Source organism: Gastrolobium bilobum, unplaced genomic scaffold, assembly GCF_033153095.1.
Source record: "Gastrolobium bilobum isolate Gb01-03AN ecotype WA unplaced genomic scaffold, APGP_CSIRO_Gbil_v1 utg31257, whole genome shotgun sequence".
Classification (NCBI taxonomy): domain Eukaryota; kingdom Viridiplantae; phylum Streptophyta; class Magnoliopsida; order Fabales; family Fabaceae; genus Gastrolobium; species Gastrolobium bilobum.
In genome coordinates, this window is record NW_026897159.1 from 250,659 (window position 1) to 274,299 (window position 23,641).

At 35.3% G+C, this 23,641-nt stretch overlaps 1 protein-coding gene across 1 annotated transcript; it reads right to left on the minus strand.

Annotated features, from left to right (window-relative positions):
* Positions 1 to 7,085: 7,085 nt before the first annotated feature.
* LOC133304596 (early nodulin-like protein 1) lies at positions 7,086 to 7,750 on the minus strand. The gene is made up of 2 exons (XM_061504646.1): positions 7,543 to 7,750; positions 7,086 to 7,447 (listed from the first exon to the last, which is right to left on the minus strand). Exons 1-2 carry the CDS (start codon positions 7,748 to 7,750, stop codon positions 7,086 to 7,088), a joined length of 570 nt encoding a protein of 189 aa, XP_061360630.1.
* Between the last annotated feature and the right edge of the window lie 15,891 nt (positions 7,751 to 23,641).

Consider the following 23,641-nt stretch of genomic DNA (forward strand, 5'->3'; position numbering starts at 1 on the left):
TATGGCTTTGACCTTAGGGTTACACAAGGATGATATGATGATGCTATTTTATGCTGTATGTCTGTATTATATGCTTTATATCTGACTTGTCATGCAGGAAGTGGGCTCAGGGGTTAGAGGATCCTCTATGAACCTTGAGCTTACTGAGATGTTGTTATCTCATCCCGTTTGGGGACATCATTTCAGGTACCCAGAGTAGTGGTGATGCTTCTAGGGGCAAGGCCCCCGCATTGGAGTAATTGATAATGCAGCTCATGATTTTATATTATGTTTAGATTTGATGTTGGCATGTAGACTTGTTAACATGCTTAATTATTTTATGGAGATTATTGTATGTATTTATTTAGGCTCATGATAGTATTCTTAGAGCCATGGATTATTTACTGATGCTTTTATACTTCAAATTAATATAGACCTGATGCATGTATTCAGTTAATTTGGGCATGGAGCCTTATTAGTTGTATTGACCCATTAAGGGGATTGCAGTCCGTGTGGGACTTGCAAGCTATCTGTTTAAATTATTGTATTAATTAGGTTATCTGTATGTGTGGAATCATGTTTCCAGTTATCCGAAATACAACCGCTATGTTGTCCATGAGACTCCGTCAGGAAAGACACTTGATGTCATATCTTGATGGTCAATGGCTACTAATACTGGCTCATGGGATTAATTAGTAGATGTATGTTTAGATTTACGCTTTCGCAGTATCTCACGTGAACATTTTTAGACATGTTTTCATAAAAGGTTTTGGAAAAAGTTTACTCGTATTTTTATAAAACGCTTTATTACTCTTTTAAAATAAAGTCTTCCGCTGTGTATGCCAAATATCATGTATGTTAACAACCGGAGTACTGCAGGGTGTTACATTTATGGTATCAGAGCAGTTTCACCGGGACGTTCACTGATTTATTGCTTAAGTGTTAACTACCTATAGAGTGTTTCTTTGAGTGCTTTGATAATGCATATGTCATCACTTGTATGAGCGCAGCTAACTCATTTCGGGTGTAGTTGTGTGCAATTATCATGGTTCCTCAAAGTTGAGTCTGCGGTTCATTGGGCCATACCAGATAATAAAGAGGGTCGGACCGGTGGCGTATCAACTTGCTCTACCTCCCAACTTGGCAAATTTACATGACGTCTTCCATGTGAGTCAGCTCCGCAGATATATTTCTGATGATTCACATATTGTACAGCCCGATGACATAGAGGTTAAGAAGGATTTGAAGTTTGTTATTGGACCTTCTAAGGTTCTTGCTCGAGATGAGAAAAGGCTTTGAAATAGAGTTATTCCCATGATCAAGATTCAATGGGAGGGATTGACACCTGAGGATGCCACATGGGAGCGGGAGGATGATATTCTCCGGCATTATCCCGATTTTGATATCAGGTATGATCCGATTTTATGGACAAAATCTTCTTAAAAGATGTGGTGAATATAATAACCCTAATTACATGACTTTTAAATTAGAGGGTTATAATGAGGACCTTATGGTCATAAATAGAATGAGGATGAAATCCTAAGAATTTTGATACCCATATTGAGGGTATTTTGCACAGATGAATTTCATCTGTTAATTTTGACTGCTGACGCAGTAACAGTTAGTAGAATAGCTCCTAGTTAGCAAATTATAGTTTGAGAGCTAATCTAATGATATAAACATCATGAATGAGGTTAGGATATGATTTGATGAAGATTGATATCCATATTGAGATATTTTTGAAAAGTCACTTCTGCCGGGTATTTTGTACTGCTGTAGCAGCAGCCGGTAGAATCCCAAAACGGGAAAAAGATGAGAAAATGGAAATAAAGACCAATATATGCCTAACAAGTCATAATTAGACCAAAAATGTTAAAGTTAAAAAAATTATGAAATTCGGGTACAGTTTAGAACACCGATAAAGACTACAGTGTAATTAAACAACTGTTAGTGGATCTGTGATCTACCAATTAAATTTTTAAGTTATGAACATGATAATTAGACAAAATTAATGTTAAATACAAAATTTAGAGTCTTGGGAGTTTCTGGGTAAAAATTTGACGACCGATCAGTTAAAAATTACACCGGGACTCACTAAAGGACGAATGGTCACTTAGTGACATGGCACCCCTCATTAAGGAACCCTCCTCTCCTTCACTTCCAAATCTGATCAGCAGCCCCAATTCTCCTTCTCTCTCTAAATTTCAAATTTTGAAAACTCTCTCACTTCTCTCTAAGATTCCATCACCTAAACCTCTCCAAAACATAAAACATCCTTCATCAAAGTTGTTCCTCTCACTCTCCTCTTCACAACCATACCATTTTTTATGGATTGAAGCCAAATTTTCATGGTCATACTCTACAAGGACAGCCATGGTTTTGGAGCTTCATGGAGCCATGGAGTTGTGTTCTTGAATGTTTCATGAAAAATCTCATATTTTCCTCTTGTGTTCTTGAGCTCTAACTCTTGAGCATGTTCATGAAGGTGTGTGCTTGCCTAAAGGTGTGTTCTTGGTGGAAAAAAGGTGGAGACTTGAGCTAAAGGAGGAACCATGAAGAAGTAAGCTCCCACTTGGGAAATATGAACCAAAAAGACTCCATTTTTCTTGACGAGTGCCTCGGTTTTGATATGTTCATGAGGAGAATGTTGTTTAAATTTTTTTAAAGTAATGGTTTGGTGAATATCTTTAATGGTGGGTGTGTTTTGAACCATGGAATCATGGATTTGATGAGTAAAGGTGCCACCTTTGGACCTTTGTGTGTTGTTCATGTAAAAAGATGAACATGAACCCTATATGGACCCTTGATGATTTCATCCATTTCATGTAATAATAAGGTTTGATGACAAAAAATTGTGATTAAGTTGTTAAGTGTGGAAAAATGACTAGAAAGATTAACTAGGTGGGTTAACTCTAAGTAAAACTCACTAATCATGATTAATAATGGCTAAAAACCCTAGATATGACTTATATTAGAGTATGGATATGACTTGATTAATTATGAAAAGTGGAATCATTAAATGATTAAGTCGTGGATATGACTTGATTAATTAATATGTAATTAATTATGTGAATGGTTCCTACTCTAGGTGTGCCTAGAGAACCGTGCACTTGAGGACTTTGTTGGAGCATACGTATTATATTGGAGTGTGGGCTTGTGCTAAGCTCCTTAAGGTAAGCTCCTAGTTCTAGTTGACTCCTCTCTCTTGTGGCCCCACCATGATGGTGGGCATTATGGTTGTATTGTATGCAAGTATATGGTAAGATGTATATGTGCATTCATTCACATTCATATAGATGTTATATGATCTTGATGTTATGATGATGCACTGATAATATATATTATGAGGATCCTGGCCAGTGATCATGGTATGTAGGCTGCCTACGACTTGACTCTGGGAACTATTTCATACTGAGGTTGTGCTGACTATGTATGGCTTGACCCTGGAAATCACACATGTGTAACTGTCTATGGCTTTGACCTTAGGGTTACACAAGGATGATATGATGATGCTATGTTTATGCTGTATGTCTGTATTATATGCTTTATATCTGACTTGTTATGCAGGAAGTGGGCTCTGGGGTTAGAGGATCCTCTATGAACCTTAAGCTTACTGAGATGTTGTTATCTCACCCCGTTTGGGGGAATCATTTCAGGTACCCAGAGTAGTGGTGATGATTCTAGGGGCAAGGCCCCCGCATTGGAGTAGTTGATGATGCAGCTGATTATTTTAGACTATGTTTTGACTTTATGATGGCATGTGGATTTGTTAACATGTTTAATTATATATGGAGATTATGTTATGTATTTTTTTAGGCTCATGATTGTATCCTTAGAGCCATGGATTAATTACTGATTATACTTTGAATTAATATAGACTTGATGCATGTATTCAGTTAATTTGGGCATGGAGCCTTCTTGTTTGTATTGACCCATTAAGGGGATTACAGTCCGTGTGGACTTGCAAGCTGTCTGTTTAAATTATCATATTTATCAGGTTAACTGTATGTGTGGGAACCATGTTCCCAGTTATCCGAATTACAGCCGTTATGTTGTCCGTGAGATTCCGTCAGGAATGACACTTGATGTAATATCTTGATGGCCAATGGCCACTAATACTGGCTTATGGGATTAATTAGTAGATGTATGTTTAGATTTATGCTTTCGCAGTATCTCACGTGAACGTTTTTAGAAATGTTTTTATAAAATGTTTTGGGAAAAAAAGTTTACTCGTAGTTTTGAAAGACGCTTTATTCCTTTTCAATAAAGTCTTCCGCTGTGAATGTTAAATATCATGTATGTTAACAACCGGAGTACTACGGGGTGTTACACAATTGCTCTCACATTTTTACTCAGATAACTAGACAACTTCATCTTTAATTTAAAATATTATGAGCCTAATCTGAGTAATAACGGAGGGAGAAACAATTCATGGAAGTTGCAACCATGTACAGCCCCTGCACATGGCCTCCCAGGGCACTCTCCACTCAATCACACCTACAGAATGCTATACATCTTCAAATGGTACCAAATTTTGACACCACATAGCTAACATCTCCATCTTAAAAATGATATAAGCCACATCCCTATAGGACCATTGTGGAGGGAGATATGCCGTCCCCAAGTTAGCCTAAAAACTGGTCATTTAACCCTAAGTGAATTTAATTATCAAATCTTAATTACCTATGGTTAGCAACTCTAAGTCACTTTAATTCTTGGATTTTTTTATTATTAGGTCACAATATGAAATCCCACTTAGTCACATTATGCCATGATACCTCAAGTTCATTAATTGCATGATTAGCGCTGCTAAACCCTAATTAGGTTCATTTTTAGAGTTTAATCTTTAATTAGTTTATTATGCATAGTCCACTTCACTTAACCACTAAATTAATTACATATGGCCGAATTGCTTAGGTGTTTAAATTAGTATTTTTAAATTTATTTCTTAATCATTTCATTACTTAATTAGTACCTACGCTTAATTAATCCACTAATCCATGATTTTCTTATTTTTAACACAACTAACCCACATTATATCAAAGGGGCAGATTTGATTAGTCATGATTATTAGGGTTTTAAGTCCTCCTTAAGCAAGATTATTAGATCTCACTTTAAACAAGAACACACCTTCAAAAATATGCTCAAGAGTTATAGCTCATGAACACAAGAGAGAAAGATGGGATTTTACAAGAAAAGTTTAGGAAACTTGCACTATAAATCAAGAGAACCAAGCACACAAGTGTTGTTCTTCAAGAGAACTCAAGAACACAACTCCATGGCCCTTGGAGCTTCAAAAACCGTGGTTGTACATGAACAAAATGACCACAAAAATATGATTCACACCATGAAAATGGTATGTGATGTGCCTCTGGCAGATGTAGTTTTCTAAGCTGAAAATGATAAGGATTAAGTCATAAAAGAGCAGTTTATATACAGATTTTCTTACTATATAACATTGAAATAGCTGTCTATGTTAACAATTCTCATGATCAATACATACCATAAAAATCACTGACTTAGGATTTATCACTCGATCTAATGAACGTAATTAGGCGAAATTTCATTCTCATATCTCTTGAGCTAAGCTCCCTAAGGTAAGCTCCTAGTTCTAGTTGCATTCTCTCTCTTGTGGCCCCACCATGATGATGGACATTATGGTTGTATTGTATGAAAGTATATGGTATGATGTATATGTGCATTCATTCACATTCAGATAGATGTTATATGATCTTGATGTTATGATGATGCACTGATGATATATGTCTATGAGGATCCTGGCCAGTGATCATGGTATGCAGGCTGCCTACGACTGGACTCTGGGAATTATTTCATACTGAGGTTGTGCTGACTGTCTATGACTTGACCCTGGAAGTCACACATGTGTAACTGTCTATGGCTTTGACCTTAAGGTTACACAAGGATGATATGATGATGCTATGTTTTTGTTGTATGCCTGTATTATATGTTTTATATCTGACCTGTCATGTAGGAAGTGGGTTCAGGGGATTAGAGGATCCTCTATGAACCTTGAGCTTACTGAGATGTTGTTATCTCACCCCGTTTGGGGACATCATTTCAGGTACCCAGAGTAGTGGTGATGCTTCTAGGGGCAAGGCCCCCGCATTGGAGTTGTTGATGATGGAGCTGATGATTTTATATTATGTTTAGACTTGATGTTGGCATGTAGATTTGTTAACATGCTTAATTATTGTAATGAGATTATGTATGGATTTATTTAGGCTAATGATTGTATCCTTAGAGCCATAGATGATTTACAGATGCTATGTTTTAGGATTAATATAGACTTGATGTATGCATTCAGTTAATTTGGGCATGGAGCCTTATTATTTGTATTGACCCATTGAAGCGATTGCAGTCCGTGTGGGACTTGCAAGCTATCTGTTTAAATTATTGTATCAATCGGGTTAACTGTGTGTGTGAGACCATGTTCCCAGTTATCCGAAATATAGCCGTTATGTTGTCCGGGAGACTCCGTTAGGAATGACTCTTGATGTCATATCTTGCTGGTCAATGGCACTAATACTGGCTCATGGGATTAATTAGTAGATGAATGTTTAGATATACGCTTTCGCAGTATCTCAGGTGAATGTTTATAGAAATGTTTTCATAAAATATTTTGAAAACAGTGTACTCGTATTTTTATAAGACGTGTTTTTATTCTTTAAAATAAAGTCTTCCGCTGTGTATGCTAAATATCATGTATGTTAACAACCGGAGTACTACGGGGTGTTAGATCTTTTAATCAGAACCAATTCAATTCACTATAAAGCACCGATAAAAAAATACAAAATGATTGAGAGGAAAACTATTTATCCAATAGTTCATTTTAGGAACATTAGCATTTATGTTTAATTTCATAGTTTGATGAGCTTAGATTTTATTTTATTTTTGTGAAACCATCGGAACTTACTGGCATAGGCACCAGATATGTGTCAGCTACATGCATAGTTAAATGAAGACTTTCAACCTATGGCACACATGGCACAGAGAAGAGAGAGTCCAATCTTTATTTCTTATTTATTATTTCTTACATTTAGTTGCGACATGGATACACTTATCCATGTAGTTTATATGGTCTGCCTTTAGCAACAATCGCAAGTAAGCTCAAAGTTACAACACATGCGGGTGCAAGATCTATTTACTCTTACACTCCAGCCTCTGCCATCCCCTCCTCCATGTTCATGTGGGACACTTGTCGATGATTGGGACTGTGGTGTAGCCTGAGGAACTGTGTCTCTTACGGCGTTGACGAAAATTATAAGCTTTTGACCATTTTTACAGCTGTCAACATTTCCACTAATAAAGAAAAAGTGACCCAACCTGTCCAAAAGGAAAGTTGAATTCCCACCATCCATCTTATGAATGGGATTATTGTTGTTACATGAAAAATAATCCTCTTTCTTCACCACCAGAACTGAATCGTCCCCTTTCTTGTACTTAAAATCTGCATGCATCCAAAATAGAACATGAATATATATTATAACCCTTTTATATATCCTTATTTCTATATAAAGATAAAATTAATATAATTAGACTTACATATAATGCCATTGACATGAAACCTGTTTTCTTGAGCCCGTTGATTGTAATATTCAGAAGGTTCCACAACCCAACCATCTTTACCACCAACAGAAAATTCTTTTGCTGCTGCCTGAGATGAGGATGATGAGCTAAAAAGCAACATTGGTATCATCAAAAGCAAAAGCCTGAGAAATTGGTTAGATATTATATTACCAAATCCTACCATTTGCACACGGTAGAAAAAAGATTGAGAGGAGATAATATATGAAGATTGAAAGGTGATATCTGACTGGCTATTGCTAAGAAGAGAATGCCATATATAGGGTGGGGTGAGAGATATAATAATATATAAGGGATGAGGATTGAGAGGAGATAACTGTTGTTGACTAGAGCATGGAAAATGCTTTCCAATGGGTTAAACATTTGTTGGAAATGGCATGAAATTAGATGCAGTGTCAGAAAAATTGAGCGTTTTGAAAGATGTATTATATAAAAATACATGTGTGTTGACTGATGAATATAATTTAATTTTATATATGTGGACTGATGACTTTAATATAATTTTAAAAGAATTATTAAAATAATATAATTTTTTTGGGAAAATAAATAATATATTTTTAAAAAGAGAAAGTGAGTACAGGTGTAGGATCTGATCATATTTGTGAGGTTGGAATGATTAAAAATAGTCAAATCATATTATTTTAATAATTATTTTTTAAATTATATAATTATATTAATTATTCAGCAATAATTTCAAACAGTATTATATTAATTTACACATGGCGACATCTTGGGGACTCAATGCTAATCCTTATCTTAGTTTTATGGGGTTTGAATGATTAAAAAATAGTTAAACAATTTTTTCAATAATTTTTTTAAAATTATTTTTTAAATATGTATGAAAATTGAAAGTAGGTAACTGTGTGCAGAAAAAAATGGGAGAGTTACGTCCTCTTATTTGAAACAAAATAATAAAATTTAATAGAGATAGAGGAAATTTAAAGCTAACATTAATAATGAGGGAGAGAAAAGGTCATTTAAACTTAATGGAGAGAGAGATAACTTTTTAATTTTTTATTATTAAATTTAATGGAGAGAGAGAGAAGTTTTTAATTTTTTATTATTAAATTTAATGGAGAGAGAGAAGTTTTTAATTTTTTATTATTAAATTTAATTGTATTAATTTAAAAAGATAATAATATATTAAAGAAATCAATTTGTCCTATTTGAATGCAATGAATTGGAAGTTTTTAGATATCAGAAATTGCTCATTCAGAACTCTCGCATCAGACAAACAAATGAAAATCCCGTATACATATTGCTACTTTCACAGGGAAGTTCATTTTGGTAATTGAAACAATTATGTATTTGCTCTATTCTATCATGTATGAAATATATAAATTTTTCTGATGGCTCCTCCTACAATTGTTTCAAAGACATTAGATCATTTTCCATGAAACAAAACTGTAATTAAGAGAAAAAGACAAAATAAATTACTGACTAAATTTTTTGTAATTGAAGATACGAGGGATCCATATGCTAGTATAAAGATATGATACTTTCTTTCTAACTTAAATTTTTTTTTTTTTCTGTCTTGAAACCCAAAAATTATGTTATTTTAGAGTTTGAGAGATTTTTTGATAAATTTAATTCTCTCTTACAATTGAATTTTATTAAAAACATCTACTTTTTTTTTCAAATCCCAAAATAATAGATTGCTGAAAGTAACTTTATCAGTTATGACAGAAAAATATTAAATGCATTTTAAAATAAAATAAAATTCTATGAAATATATAAGTTCATAAGATTTCATCAGATTTGAAAATGTTAATACTTTTTTTAGCTACTTTATTAATTTAATTTGGTTTGATTTTAGTGTAAAATATTTGTACTTAATCATACATTACTAAGTTTAACTATGACATTATTTAAAAAAAAAAAAAAAGTTTAACTATGACATTAACTACTTCAAAAGTCGCATTTGGTGAGAGAATAAAAAATGAGAGACACACGTTGTTGTAGATTTGTAGATAGAGGTGTTAATAGGTCGAGCCAGACCGTACTTTGATCCTAAAAGGTTAAGTTTGTGTTTAAATGTGTAAGTTTGACCTAGCCTGTTACCTGTTATGAATATAATTATCGACCTGTGACCTATTTTATTTAAAAAAAATAAAAGCTAGGTTTAGCCTGTTAAAAAAAATAATACAACAAAAATTTATCCAAACAGAATATACGATCAACAACATTAATAATTTAACAAAGATTCATAAATTCAATTTATATCCAAATATAATAACATAGAACAAAATAATTCAAAAAGTTTGTTTAACTAATAAAATGGAGTGAAATGGGCTGAAGAGAGAGAAAGAGGGCTATTATGAATTTATCAGTAGTATAAAAGTATAAAATAAAAAAATGTATTAAAAAAAAAGTATAAAATAAAAATAGAAGCTAGTACACTATGCCAGCCTGAAACGCTCTAAGGCCGAACATTTGAATCGGAACCTGAAACCTTTTTATTAAACGAGCTTTTATACAACTTGGTTCCAACAACCAAGGTTAGACATGTAAGTCTAGGCCTTCACGGGTCAAAAGCCTTTGGTTTGTTTATCACTCCTAGTTGTAGACCAGTGAAGAACAATAAGAAACTGCAATGAAATAGTATATATTCTTTGTAGAATTAAATGTCAAAATGCACTTAGCTATACTGATTTAGTGGCCCCTTTTAACGAAGAGATGTATATTTGAATTTATCCTTTTTATTTAAAGTGCTTAAGGGAAGACAAATTTCACGAGACTACACATGACCAACTACCACTATCATAACGGGCTCATATATAGATCTGTTAATTGGAACTTAACAAAATTGACGACGATGATTGGCACTTGCAAAAAAACATTGCTTTATTTTGAAACAATTCTTTGCTTCTAATTTTTGTAGTTGCCCACTTTTGCAGAGTTTGTGTTGAGAAATAACTCAAACACATTGAATCTTTAAATAATTAAAAAAATAAGTGTTAATATGAGGCCCACGACGAAAAGAGCATGGATTATTACAAAAAAAAAAAAAAATAATAATAATAAAAGAGCATGGATTCAAATCTAGCATACCCGAAGACCTAACCCATTCAAAAGAAATAATTAGGTTTATAGAATAAAAAAAATTAAATCATTTACAATTAAATTTATTGTTGTGATGCATTCAAACACATTTTTTTAATTAAAAAAATAAGTGTGGTTAAGATTTTGCTAGAAGACCTAACCCATTCAAAAGAAATAATTAGGGAATAAAAAAAAATCATTTGCAAAAAAATTAATTAATTGTAATTTAAATAAAAAAATTATGAATTTCTTGTTGTTTTGAAATTATTTACGCGTGTATTACTTTACGTGTGTATTACAGTGTGTCATGCCCGTATTGGGCGTCATCAGTCACGCCTAAATTAGACATCACCCACGAGGCACTCACGACTAATTTAGGCGTGAGTCGTCTAGTCTGGTGTTGACACGTGTCGCAAAAATTAATAATTTAACGTAAAACTTCGGAAGACCATAACTTTTGACTCGGTATCCGAATCAGATAATTCTTTTTTTGATTTCACATAACTTTTCGAAATCTATGCAACGAAACCTCATTTTACATATTTTATCTCTCACAAACATAGTTTGAATTTGCAACAATGAGACTTTATCTTGTTAGTCGTGGCCTGAAACTAATGATGGCACCAAAGTGGATTAGTTCATTTATAACAAGGAATACATAGTAAAATATGTAATTTTTACCAAGTGTTTGAAAAAAAAGAATATATAATATTATGAGAAAAGAAATTGCCACAATAAAGTGTGAGAGAGATTGGTGAAAATACAATGTTCTTTAAGTTGTATTAAAAAATGCAAAACTTTTGAAATATTGCATTTTTATATTGCATTAAAAATATGTTCTTATGCTGAGTATAACACCTCGCATTTCTAAAATATATATTAATATATTAAATATGAATTAAAGGGTAGGATTAGTGAAAATCCTGAAATTAAGGTCAAATTACAAATGAAGGGTAAAACGGTAATTAGCCAAACACGTAAACCTAGGAAAGTGAAATTGAGTAGGAAGTCTCAAATGAGAAAACTAACCCTGGAAATGGATCCAGAACAAAAAATCGAGTGGTTTGGCAAGTTTCTGAAATTTTTGTAAATAGTGTTTTTACCGGATAAAAATATCGTGGTACAGTTGCACCGTAAAACGTGTCGACGGAAATTTGAGCTCTAGGTTTTGATATAAGTTATAAATGGTACATAAGACTAGAAAATATGATTTCTGACAAAAATTGATGGAAATTAGTGTTTTTGGGGAAGCGAGCCCACGACGCGCATAACAGCTTAAAACTACAATTTCTCCGAATGACGAGAAAACTCCGGATTCATCTTATCAAGTGCAATTAATGGACAATGGTTAATGTTAAAAATTAGAGTTTCTAAATAGTTTATGAAATTATGGACGTTTAGCGGAATAGGCAGGAAATTCGAATTAATTGAAAATCGTGTGAGGTGGCGGTGGGGCCCACCTCACTTAAGTGGACTTAGCCACATGGCATGACACAAAATTTTAGCACACTCTCTCCTCCCTTCCTCTCCACCCGCGGCCACCATCAGAGAAGTATAATAACCCTAATTATATGACTTTTCAAATTACAGGGTTATGATGGGGACCTTATGGTCATAAATAGAGTGAGAATGAAATTCTAAGAATTTGGATACCCATATTGAGGGTATTCCAGTCAGGTGAATTTTTATCTACTGTTTTTGACTGTTGACGCAGTAATAGACTGTAGAATAGCTCCAGTACAATAAATTTAAGTTAGTGAACTATCCTAATTATATGAATATCATAAATGATGTAAGCATAAGATTTGATGAAGTTTGATACCCATATTGGGGGTATTTGAACAGTTGAGTTTTCAGCTGTTGTTTTTGACTGCTGACGCACTAACGGTCTGTAGAATAGCTCAATCTAGCAATCTGAGTTAGAGAGCTAATCTAATGATATAAACCTCATGATAGAGGTTAGTATATGAAATGGTGAACATTGTTACCCATATTGGGGTATTTCTTAAAAGTCACTTTTACCGGATATTTTGTACTGCTATAAAAGCAGCCGGTAGAATCCCGGAACGGGAAAAAGATTAGAAAATGGAAAGAAAGACCAATATATGCCTAACAAGTCATAATTAGACCAACAATGTTAAATTTAAGAAGATTATGAAATCCGGGTACAGTTAAGAACACCGGTAAAGACTATAGTACAATTAAACAGCTATAAGTGGATCTGTGATCTACAATTCAAAATTTTAAGTTATAAACATTATAATTAGAAAAAATTAGAGTAAATACCTTTTTGGGTCCCTAACAAAAAACACGGTTCCCACTTTAGTCCCTTACAAAAATAAATTAGTCAGTTAGTTCCAAACAAATTCAAAGTGGACCCATTTTAGTCCTTTTGAGGGACTAATATGGGTCTTTTTTGAATTTGTGAGGGACCACGATTTTAACTAAATGGGTCCACTTTGAATTTGTTAGAGACTAACTGAATAATTTATTTTTGTATGGGACTAAAGTGGGGACCGTGTTTTTTGTTATGGATCAAAAATGGTATTTATTCAAAAAAGTAATATGAATTACGTAAAGTTTGTGTCTTGGAGGTTCCGGGTGGAAAAATTAACAACGGTTCAGATAAAAATTACATCGGGTGTCACTAAAGGACAAAAAGTCACTTATGTGACTTGGTCAAAACCCTAAAATGACTTGGACCCCCTTCCATTCTGATTTCCAGCACCTCCTTCACTCTCTCTGTCTCTCTAACATTTTGAATTTCAAGTTTTCTCCTCTTTCTCTCTAGATTTTCACCTCCAAAACTCCATCAAATCACCAAACACTCTTCACAAAACTTGTTCATCTCATCCTCCTCTTCAAGAAGATACCATTTTTGTTCTTGAAAACCAAAATTTCGTGGTGCTTACCCTTCATACAGCAGGGTTTTCATGGCTTCTTCAAGCCATGTTGTTGGTGCTTTGAGTTCTCTTTGAAGAACCCCACTTTGGTGCCTATTTCCCTAAGTTCTAGTGTAAGTTTTCTTGAATCTTCTTCTTGAAAAACTCCACCTTTGTGTTGTGTTCTTGAGCTATAACCTTGGGTTTTTGTTAAAAGGTGTTCTTTGTGGAAAAGATGCTTCTTTGTTGAAGAGAAGTGGAAGCTTGAAGCCTTGGTGCTCACTTGAAGAAGTAAGCATGAAACCTTGGTGAAATAGTGACCAAAACACCTCCACACCCACTTGCACAATTCAGTCAACATGGGTTCTTCATGGGTTGATGCTCTAAGTGGTTAAAAATTGGTTCTTGATGTTGGAAAGTGTGGAAAATGATGGGCGAAACCAAGAGAAATGCTAAAAATGCAACCTTTAAGCTTAAGAACACTAATTGTGAATAAGAAATGAATTTGAACACTAATAATACCACTTAATCAAATCTGCCCTAATGAGTATAATTAGAGTTTTATGTTTAAAATTTAATTGAATGATGGAGTAGTGGACTAATTAAGTGTAGCACTTTATTAAATAAAGAAATGGTAAAGTTAACAAGTTAAAAACCTAGTTTCTATAACCTAAACAATTTGGCCACCTAAGGATAGAAAGAAAGGGCCTTGAAAGGCCGTAGGCATGTGAGGATGAAAACAAAATTTTCAAAGCAGAAGCACACATACCAATCAAGATACATACTCTAGGACAGAGAGATACCTTGTTCGTAACTCAAAACTCGAAGGTGATCAGTGTTAGGCTTGAAGGTTCAAACCCTCTAATGTTGATCCACACCACCCTTTGTCAAGACGCAAGAACTCTTCTTGAAAAGCCACCAATTCGAACACCTTAAAGGAGCAAGCTAGGCGTCCCTTGTGAAGAGGTAGGAGGCTCGGTTTCAATATGTCACACAAAACCTAAGAAGAATATCACAAAAAGGAAACACTTAAGGAGATGAAAGAGGAATAAATTTGAATCAGATTTTTCACCAAAAATTATGATCATGGAGCGCCCTTTTTGTGGAGGAAAGAATGGAGTTTTATTTTCCACTTAAAACTAAGTCTACACCTAGTCAAAAATCTGACCTAATAACAATTATATGATCAACCATAAAGCAAGCCCCAATCAGCCCAAAATCATTCCAAAAATATTGATTAGTTGCAATTCAAGTTGAATCAACTAAATCAAATATTTTCACAACCAACCAAATCTGAATATAGCTTAATTTGTTGACCAAATGACCATCATTAAGCCACCAAATCAGTGCCCCAATCATCCTTGATGATGTCCAAAGATCTCCTCTTGATTCTTGGGATTTGATCTTGACAAGATACTATCAAGATCTCATCATATCCTTTTTGTTATGAAACATCCTTTCATAGCCAATTCAAATTTGAACATTCTAATTTAAATATTCAAATATTTTAAATTCAAAATTCACATTCAAATTTTAAATTTAAACATTAGATAATTAATTTAACTAATTAAATTAATTAATAATGTCTTGGACCATCCAAGCCTATTACAACAATCCATGTGCCCCTTTCCCTCTTAGGTGGGCATCCAAACTTCTTCTTGGGCTAACAACCATTATTAGGCCCAAAACCTTTAATGCTATTATGTAATGACAATAAGGTGTTAGTGTGTGACCCATTAGGCCCATCATAGCCACTGGCATAAATGGGTTTGGGCCCAATAAGACCACAACCCATTTAATGACAACACAGAGCACTAGCAAAGCTTTGTTACCTCAGAGCTAGTTAGGTTAATGATATGATCATCCTATTAAATATATTTGGTTACCGTATGTATTTCCTTTCGTCACGGTTACCTTACTATTAGACCTAGGGTGAGGAAATGTATCAACCCTTGCGGTTTAGGGTAAGCTTTAATTCGAAATAGGGAATCTTCAATTTACTGACTCTAAAGGCAGATCATCTCATGATCTCTTTAACTATGCATAGATTCCCGAGTCCCGTAAATGTCATCCCGATTTCTTCGGTTTACAGATAACCTAATCCCTCACAGAGATTTGACGAATTCCTTCAGTTTATCACCCTAGGCTTGTGTTCTTTCAGGACATGCCCAAAGGTATACCTATGAATCTCCATGTTTTAGGAAGACGAGGTATACAATCAAAACATGCATCTAAAACATAGTCTAGGTGAAAACTTCTGGTCTAAGAAAAGACGTACCCAAATAATAAGAGGCTGCTCTAATGATATTATTTGTGAGATTTCCTCATAGAGCCTCTTTGTGGGTCTGTTCAGTGCGAGTTATACCCTTATAGGTCCACTCACGACTTTAGCTACGACATCTCCATATCTGTAGCTCATGAGGCCTTTACCTTGTATCTGAATACAAGTAGATAAGCCGTGCTAGTCTTACCCGAGATTACTAATCCCCATTCTCATTGTCTCTAGACTAGGAACATAAAATTAGGAATAAACATCTGGTATCCTTGAATCCTCATGATCGTGATCTCATCACAAATACTCAAGAGATACATATTCTATTCCAAGGGGTTTATCCAGTTACTCATATAATATAAACAATGATATTGAGACAAAATTATGAAACATGATAAAGAGTGCTTATGATTTATTTGTGACAATATAAAAGGTACACAAATGTCCTAATCTAATCAAAAGATTGTCTCTAGGACATCCTTATACTAACAAGGATCAATTAGGGTTAGTATGTTAAATATTGGTTCAAGAACTAATTAGGACACTAATATAGGATTTAAGTGAAGTGGACCATGCATAATGTATTAATTAATTATAAAATCCTAAAAATTGGATCTAATTAGAGTTTAGAAGCACTAATTAGATAATTAGTGAACCTAATGAACTTGAGGTAACATGGCATAATGTGACTAAGTGGCATTTCATAATGTGACCTAACAATAGAAAAATCCAAGAATTAAAGTGACTTAGAGTTGCTAACCATAGGTAATTAATATTTGATAATTAAACCCACTTAGGGTTAAATGACCAGTTTTTAGGCTAACTTGAGGAGGAAATATCTCCCTCCATAGAGGTCCTATAGGGATGTTCCTTATATCATTTTAAAGCTTGATATATTAGCTATATGGTTTCAAATTTGATACCATTTGAAGAAGTATAGAATTTTGTAGGTTTGATTGAGTGGAGGCTGCCCTGTGAGGCCATCTGCAGGGGCTGTACATGGCTGCAACTTCCATGAATTGTTTCTCCCTCATTTCTTACTCAAATTAGGCTCATAATGTGTCGAAATAAAGTTGAAGGTATCTATTTATTTGCATAAAAATTTGAGATCAATTGGTATATTATATTTTCCAGAATTATAGAAATGGTAAGGGATGTTTAGGGCTCGGTTTGGAGTTGGGAGACAGCTCTGCTTGTCCAACTTCAAACGGTGATAACCGGAGCTAGAAAACTCGAAATGAGGCATGTGATACCTTGTTGGAAAGATAATTGAGTCTATATTAACATAATAAAATATGAGAATTTTATAACAGTTGGGTTACGCACAGTGACTAGAAAGCAGAAGCATGTACAATTATGGGAAAACCATAAAAGTCATAATTAGGCTAAGTGGGCTTATGGGAACCCTTAGTAACTTATAATAATTAAATATATGGCTTGGATGAGTTAAAAATAATCTAAGTTACCTTTGTGATCCTAGAGTGTGATGCTAAGATTATGTAAGGTGCTAAAACTACGTGGTTAATTGTGTAATAAGTGAACACTTCATAATGCACTAAAATACGTAATTATGTAATAATTGGTCTAGACTTGTAATGGGCATATTATTGGCATGTAAGAATGTAATGTGGAATCATTAAGTGATTGAGTATTAATGATGTAAATGTTTCCTGCTCTAGGTTTTCCTAGAGATTTGGAACTTGAGGGTTTGTTGGAGCATACGTATTTTTACTGTTGGAGTTGGGCTTGTGATAAGCTCAGTGAGGTAAGCTCCTAGTTCTAGTTGACTACTCTCTCTTGTGGCCCCACCATGATGGTGGAAATTATGGTTGTATTGTATGAAAGTATATGGTATGATGTATGATGGGACGCAAATTCGTTCCCATCTAAGCCCATTTTGATGGCAAAATACCATCTGTTCCCTCACCTGATGAGCAACTTTAGCACTAAAAGCACATGTTTTATATCTTTACTACAAAAACACAGTGGGGAACAGAAGGTGGCGTAATCTTTTGGAAAATATATAAAGGGGAACAGATTTGGAACATTAAATACACCTGCTTCACTTACTCAATCTCTCTGACCACTTTTCAGGAAAAAGCGAAAAGAAGTTTCTAATTAAACGCAAGTGGGCAGCAAGCAACCAAAGAGAAACATGCACAGTAGGGAATAAACGGTTCGTATTGGCTAAAAAGGAAAGCAAGGCATGGGAGGGTCAGAAAGAAAGACAAATCTCGACAAAAACTGTCCCATCCAGCCACTTGCGCCCCTCAAAGCACTGTTCACACTGCCCCTTTCATGCAGTCAAGAAATCGACTCCAAGGGATTTACAAGCTTGCCATTCACTCTTCTTCCTATAAATAGAACGTCCCAGCACAAAGACAACCATCGAATTCCTTAAGAAGAGATCACTTAGTTTATTTTTGTAATTTTAGTTGTACAGTTTTAACTGTAGTTAAGTGACAACACTTTTTCTTCTTTCTGTATCAACCACTTGAGACTCCTCACGAGCAACAACCATCTTCTCCATTGTTCATTTTGTTGTAATCAATTTATTTTCATTTAAATACAAGTGTTATTTCTCTCCTTTCCATTCGTTATCTCTGAACTGAATCTCGGATCTATGGGACATCAGTTTGGAATAATTATGTTTAAACTAGTAGCCATGGTCTAAACTATCTCTGGAATGGAAAAGCTGCAAAGTTCTTAAAGAATTATTTTTGAAACTCTTGTATTACAGCTTTTGTGTTTCTCTGGTTAAGTGAGCTATATTCATTGTGTATCAATGGAAATTGAACACATACTGAGAAAGGATCTTCCATAAGGAAGAGATTTCAGACAACTTAACTAGAGGGAGAAGGTAGTCTTGTGGAAACAAGACTACTGGTTGCCTTAGGAATAAGGGACCACCTCATTCACTCAAAGGTCTTGTACCCAGTACCTATTGGAGTCAAGGGAGCCATAAGAATATGGAAACTTATGAGCCATCTAGTTCATGAGCTGAGGAATCAAAGTTGGCAGAGAAGAGACTGGAACAAATACAAAAGTGTTGAGTCTTGAGAAGAGAAAATAACTATTTATGAATGGAGCAGTGAATCTGTTCCTTCTGTTATTACTGTTTTAAATCATCCACCCTGTTGTCTCTTAATTACTTTTATTACTTTTTGTATTTTTCTTCTTTATTTAATCTTGTATCTATAACTCTCTCATGAATATTGATGATCCTTCCCTCAACAAGAATGATATCATACATAACGAAGCGATGAACGGTTTGCTATCAGATTGAACCTACTGTCTTGAGGAACGTTGTCAAGACAGTAGGGAACATTTGACCAAAAAGGTCAATTACTAACTTTTTTTTCATTTTCATTCTTTGTAAAACAGTATAAGACATTAATTAGAGTTTTATCCTTGTGGGAACGATAATCTGGGCATAATACTCTCATTTATTACTTGATGCGTGCACTTGCGCACTTGGGTTGAACTAAGAGAGCAACTTGTCTTCTCTTAACGAACTAAGGAACGTTCTACAACATATATATATATATATATATATATATATATATATATATATATATATATATATATTTCACCCAACAAGTTTTTGACCCAACAAGTTTTTGGCGCCGTTGCCGGGGATAGATACATTAAATTTTGTCCATATCACTATTTTAAGTACTTATATACTCTGTATATTTCATTTTCATTCTTATTTTATTTTTATTTTTTTTCACATATTCTGCTGATTCATACTATCTGTTTTATGGTTTATGAGTGAAGAGTCTGAAACAGATTCTCACCACTCCACTAAAATACCGGAATTTTTCTTTGACCCTGAGCCAGAACGCACTTTACATAGAAGAAGAAGAAATCTCAGGGAAAACATTTGTGAAAACATGGCTGATCATAACAATAACAATGATGAAATCCCTCCTAAACAGAACTTTAGGAGGGAGGCTGCTCCTTTCAGAAACAGACCAGAAAGGGGAGTAATCCTCCTTCCTGTAGCCCCCAATTTTGAATTAAAACCCATCATGTTCCACATGATCAGGGAAGCTAGAGTCTTTCATGGACTCCCTACAGAAGATCCTTACACACACCTCACAAACTTTCAAGACATTTGTGATAACTTTAAAGCTGAGGGTGTGACAGAAGAAAGTATGAGAATGAGGCTGTTTCCTCACTCCCTAGGCTCAAAAGCAAAAACATGGATGAAAACTCTCACCCCTGGATCCATACACTCTTGGGAGGAACTTTCTAACAAGTTCATAGAAAGGTTTCTCCCTATGTCCCGTCAAGCTGATGTTAAAGCAGAACTCTCTAACTTTCGAATGTTTTATGGAGAAAATCTTTATGAAGCTTGGGAGAGATACAAGGACATCATCAGAAAATGTCTAAACCATGGGGTGGAGAGTTGGGGAGTTTTACAGTCTTTATATAAAGGCATAGATCATACTTCTCAATTACATTTAGATTTTGCTGCAGGAGGATATTTCTTTACAGGAACACTTGAATCCAGGTATGAAATCATAGAAGGCACTGCAGAAAGATGTCTCCAAAGTAAGGAACGGATAAGCCCAGTAAGGAAGCCAGGCATGCTAGAATTAGATAAACAAACTACCATGGAATTCTGACTGGCCACCCTGATGAATGAGGTGAAGAATCTGAAGGCTGACCAAGAACAACCAAGGATGGAAGTCTTACAACTCACAGCAACTGAGAGTGAACCATGCTCAGCCTGTGGTGACCTTCATAATTCAACAGACTGTCCATCTACTGCCTTGGTTTGTTATGCAGAAAATTTTGGGAACAAAAACTTCACCCAGGCCAAAGACAATCAGAATGCAGGAATCAACAACAATCAAAATCCTGGAGAAACCATAGTGAAGGATCATAACCATAATCCACAATGGAGACCAACCATGAACCAGAGACCATATAACAACCAGCAGCAGCAATATCAACAAGACAGAAGCAGTGGAACTGGAGCATATAAACCACAAAGAAGAACTAATTATGCTTCGTTCCTTAGAGAAGACCAACGCATCAATACCCTGGAAAGCTATGTCAAAGAATATGTTACCAAGAACGATGTTGTGGTCAGAAACATTGAGTCCCACATGGGACAGATAGCTACTAACCTTAACACCAAGACACCAGGCCATTTACCAAGGGATACTGAAGTTCCCTCAACAACCTCCCCAGAAACCTGAGAGGTTAGTAACATGTCTAGCTAAAGACATTAAACTAAGTGCTGACTGGGAGGCAACCCAATGGATACCTTTGCTCTCTAACAAAGAGCAAAGTTTTGGGGTGGTTAAACTTAACCACACAGCTCCCAAAATGGAGGGAACGTCTGATATTCAACTCTAAAGTCCAAATAAAATATGTTCCATTCCAGGAACGTAGTTTTGGGGTGGTTCAATAACCACATATCCCCATAATATATATATATATATATATATATATATATATATATATATATATTGCAATTTTAATCTTAATCTTAATAAATAAGTAGTATTTCTTTACAATGCACTTTGTATTTCAAGTTCTTTTATTAAGTAGGTTTGTATTTTATTCATTAGGAATTAGTATATTATTAATGTTATTATAGAATGTAGGTAGAAGACAAAGGGAACATTCCCTGGCTTAGGAGATAAGAGTGACAGGGACACCTGTCCCTGCTGAGTCACTTACGTATACGCAGCCATTATCAAATTTGCACTCATTGCAGATTTTGAAAACGTGCCCTGATAAAGCAACTGTCTCCTCAGCCATTAATGCAACTGCCCCTACTCTGATTTCCCTCTCTCCCATGTTTGTAACCTAAACTGTTACACCTCCTTACTACCATCAGCAGCAGTTGAATACCACTAACCCCTGACCATTCGTTCTGTAACGTCCCCATACCACTACCTCCTCAACTTCCTTTCTTTAATCTCCACGTCCTAAAAAACTCTCCATCATCCATCCTCTACGTTCCTATATAAACTCATTTCCTTTCTCCTTCAAACCTTACTACCTTCTGCTAACTTAGAAACTTTTGCTCTCATCACCCTATTCTGCATTTTTGCCCAAAACCTTTCCTTCTTCCAAAACCATGACTAGACTTTTAGTAACAGTTATCCTTGTGGCTAGCCGTGGCCCAGAGCCCTAAATTACTGAGGAGGTTGTTCATCTCTACCCAGAGAGGAACATCTCCATGCAAGACAAGGCTCCTATTCCCTTCTTTGTGAAGAAAGCCTTGACCAACCTCAAGTGGCTTCTGTTTACCACTGACGAACGAGAAGTCAAGATCTCGTTGGTGGGTGAGTTCTTGTATCATGCCAAGAGGCTGCCTCCAGGTTACACCACTGATGAGGTGACGGTAAGGGGGAAGAAAGTATCATTCTCCCCTCTGCTATCAAGGAGGTACTCAATCTCCCCGCCGTTTCCAAATGCCCATACCAGGAATACATAGAGAACATAGAAGTCTCTAAGTTCAAGAGAGACGTAAAGAAAATGATCGCCAATAGCAATCTCGTCTACTCAAAAGGATCCCTCTACAAGGGAAGCATGAGAGACGAAGCCAGGTTCTGGGCTTTGTTTGCCAACTCTAACATCACTCCCTCCACCCACGATGCCACTGTCAAGTGGGCACTCCAGGTGAAAATCTACCGCATTATGAGGAACATTTCTTTTGATTTAGTACCTCTTATCTACGGCAGTCCGAAGAAGGAGATAAAGAAGACTATTGTCTTCCTTTGCTGCCTGATCACAAAGATCTGTTTGAGAGCTGGAGTGAAGACCTACAAAGATGATGAGACTGTGGTAGCGTCTGTCATCGATTCTAAAACTTGGAGTGGTCTAAGGAGCACCTTGATAAACCTTTGGTTTACCATGTTTTTAGACTAAATTATACAAGAATTATGTAATAGAATGCATGGAATTCAAGGTTTTAAAACATATAAGTCATAAGATAGAAAATTGAGCTGACGTTTTGATGTTATTTGTATTTTGAAGGTAAAACCACAAATATTGGTGCTAAGAAGTGCTAAAGAAATCATGACGGGGAAGTTGCGGCTCAATATGGACCAAAAGAAGCCAAAGTATCATACTCCCCCTCTGCTATCAAGAAGGTACTCAATCTCCCCACCGTTCACAAATGCCCATACCAGGAATACATAGAGAACAAGGAAGTCTCTAAGTTCAAGAGAGACATAAAGAAAATGATCGCCATCAGCAATCCCGTTTACTCAAAAGGATCCCTCTACAAGGGAAGCATGAGAGACGAAGCCAGGTTCTGGGCTTTGTTTGCCAACTCTAACATCACTCCCTCCACCCACGATGCCACTGTCAAGTGGGCACTCCAGGTGCAAATCTACTGCATTATGAGGAACATTTCTTTTGATGCAGTACCTCTTATCTACGGCAGTCTGAAGAAGAAGATAAAGAAGACTACTGTCTTCCTTCCCTGCCTGATCACAAAGATGTGTTTGAGAGCTGGAGTGAAGACCTACAAAGATGATGAGACTGTGGTAACGTCTGTCATCGATTCTAAAACTTGGAGTGGTCTGAGGAGCACCTTGATAAACCTTTGGTTTACCATATTTTTAGACTAAATTATACAAGAATTATGTAATAGAATGCATGGAATTCAAGGTTTTAAAACATATAAGTCATAAGATAGGAAATTGAGTTGACGTTTTGATGTTATTTGTATTTTGAAGGTAAAACCACAAATATTGGTGCTAAGAAGTGCTAAAGAAATCATGACGGAGAAGTTGCGGCTCAATATGGACCAAAAGAAGCCAAAGTATTACAATTCAAGGACCAAAAGAAGCCAAAGTATTACAATTCAAGGACCAGAAGAGCACGC

What these genes read in the sequence shown, in the direction of transcription:
- LOC133304596 (XM_061504646.1), bottom strand. Translation starts at nt 7,750, where the DNA reads ATGGTAGGATTTGGTAATATAATATCTAACCAATTTCTCAGGCTTTTG. An exon ending in TCATGTCAATGGCATTATAT is followed by an intron (nt 7,448 to 7,542) that starts GTAAGTCTAATT and finishes GGATGCATGCAG; the next exon opens with ATTTTAAGTACAAGAAAGGG.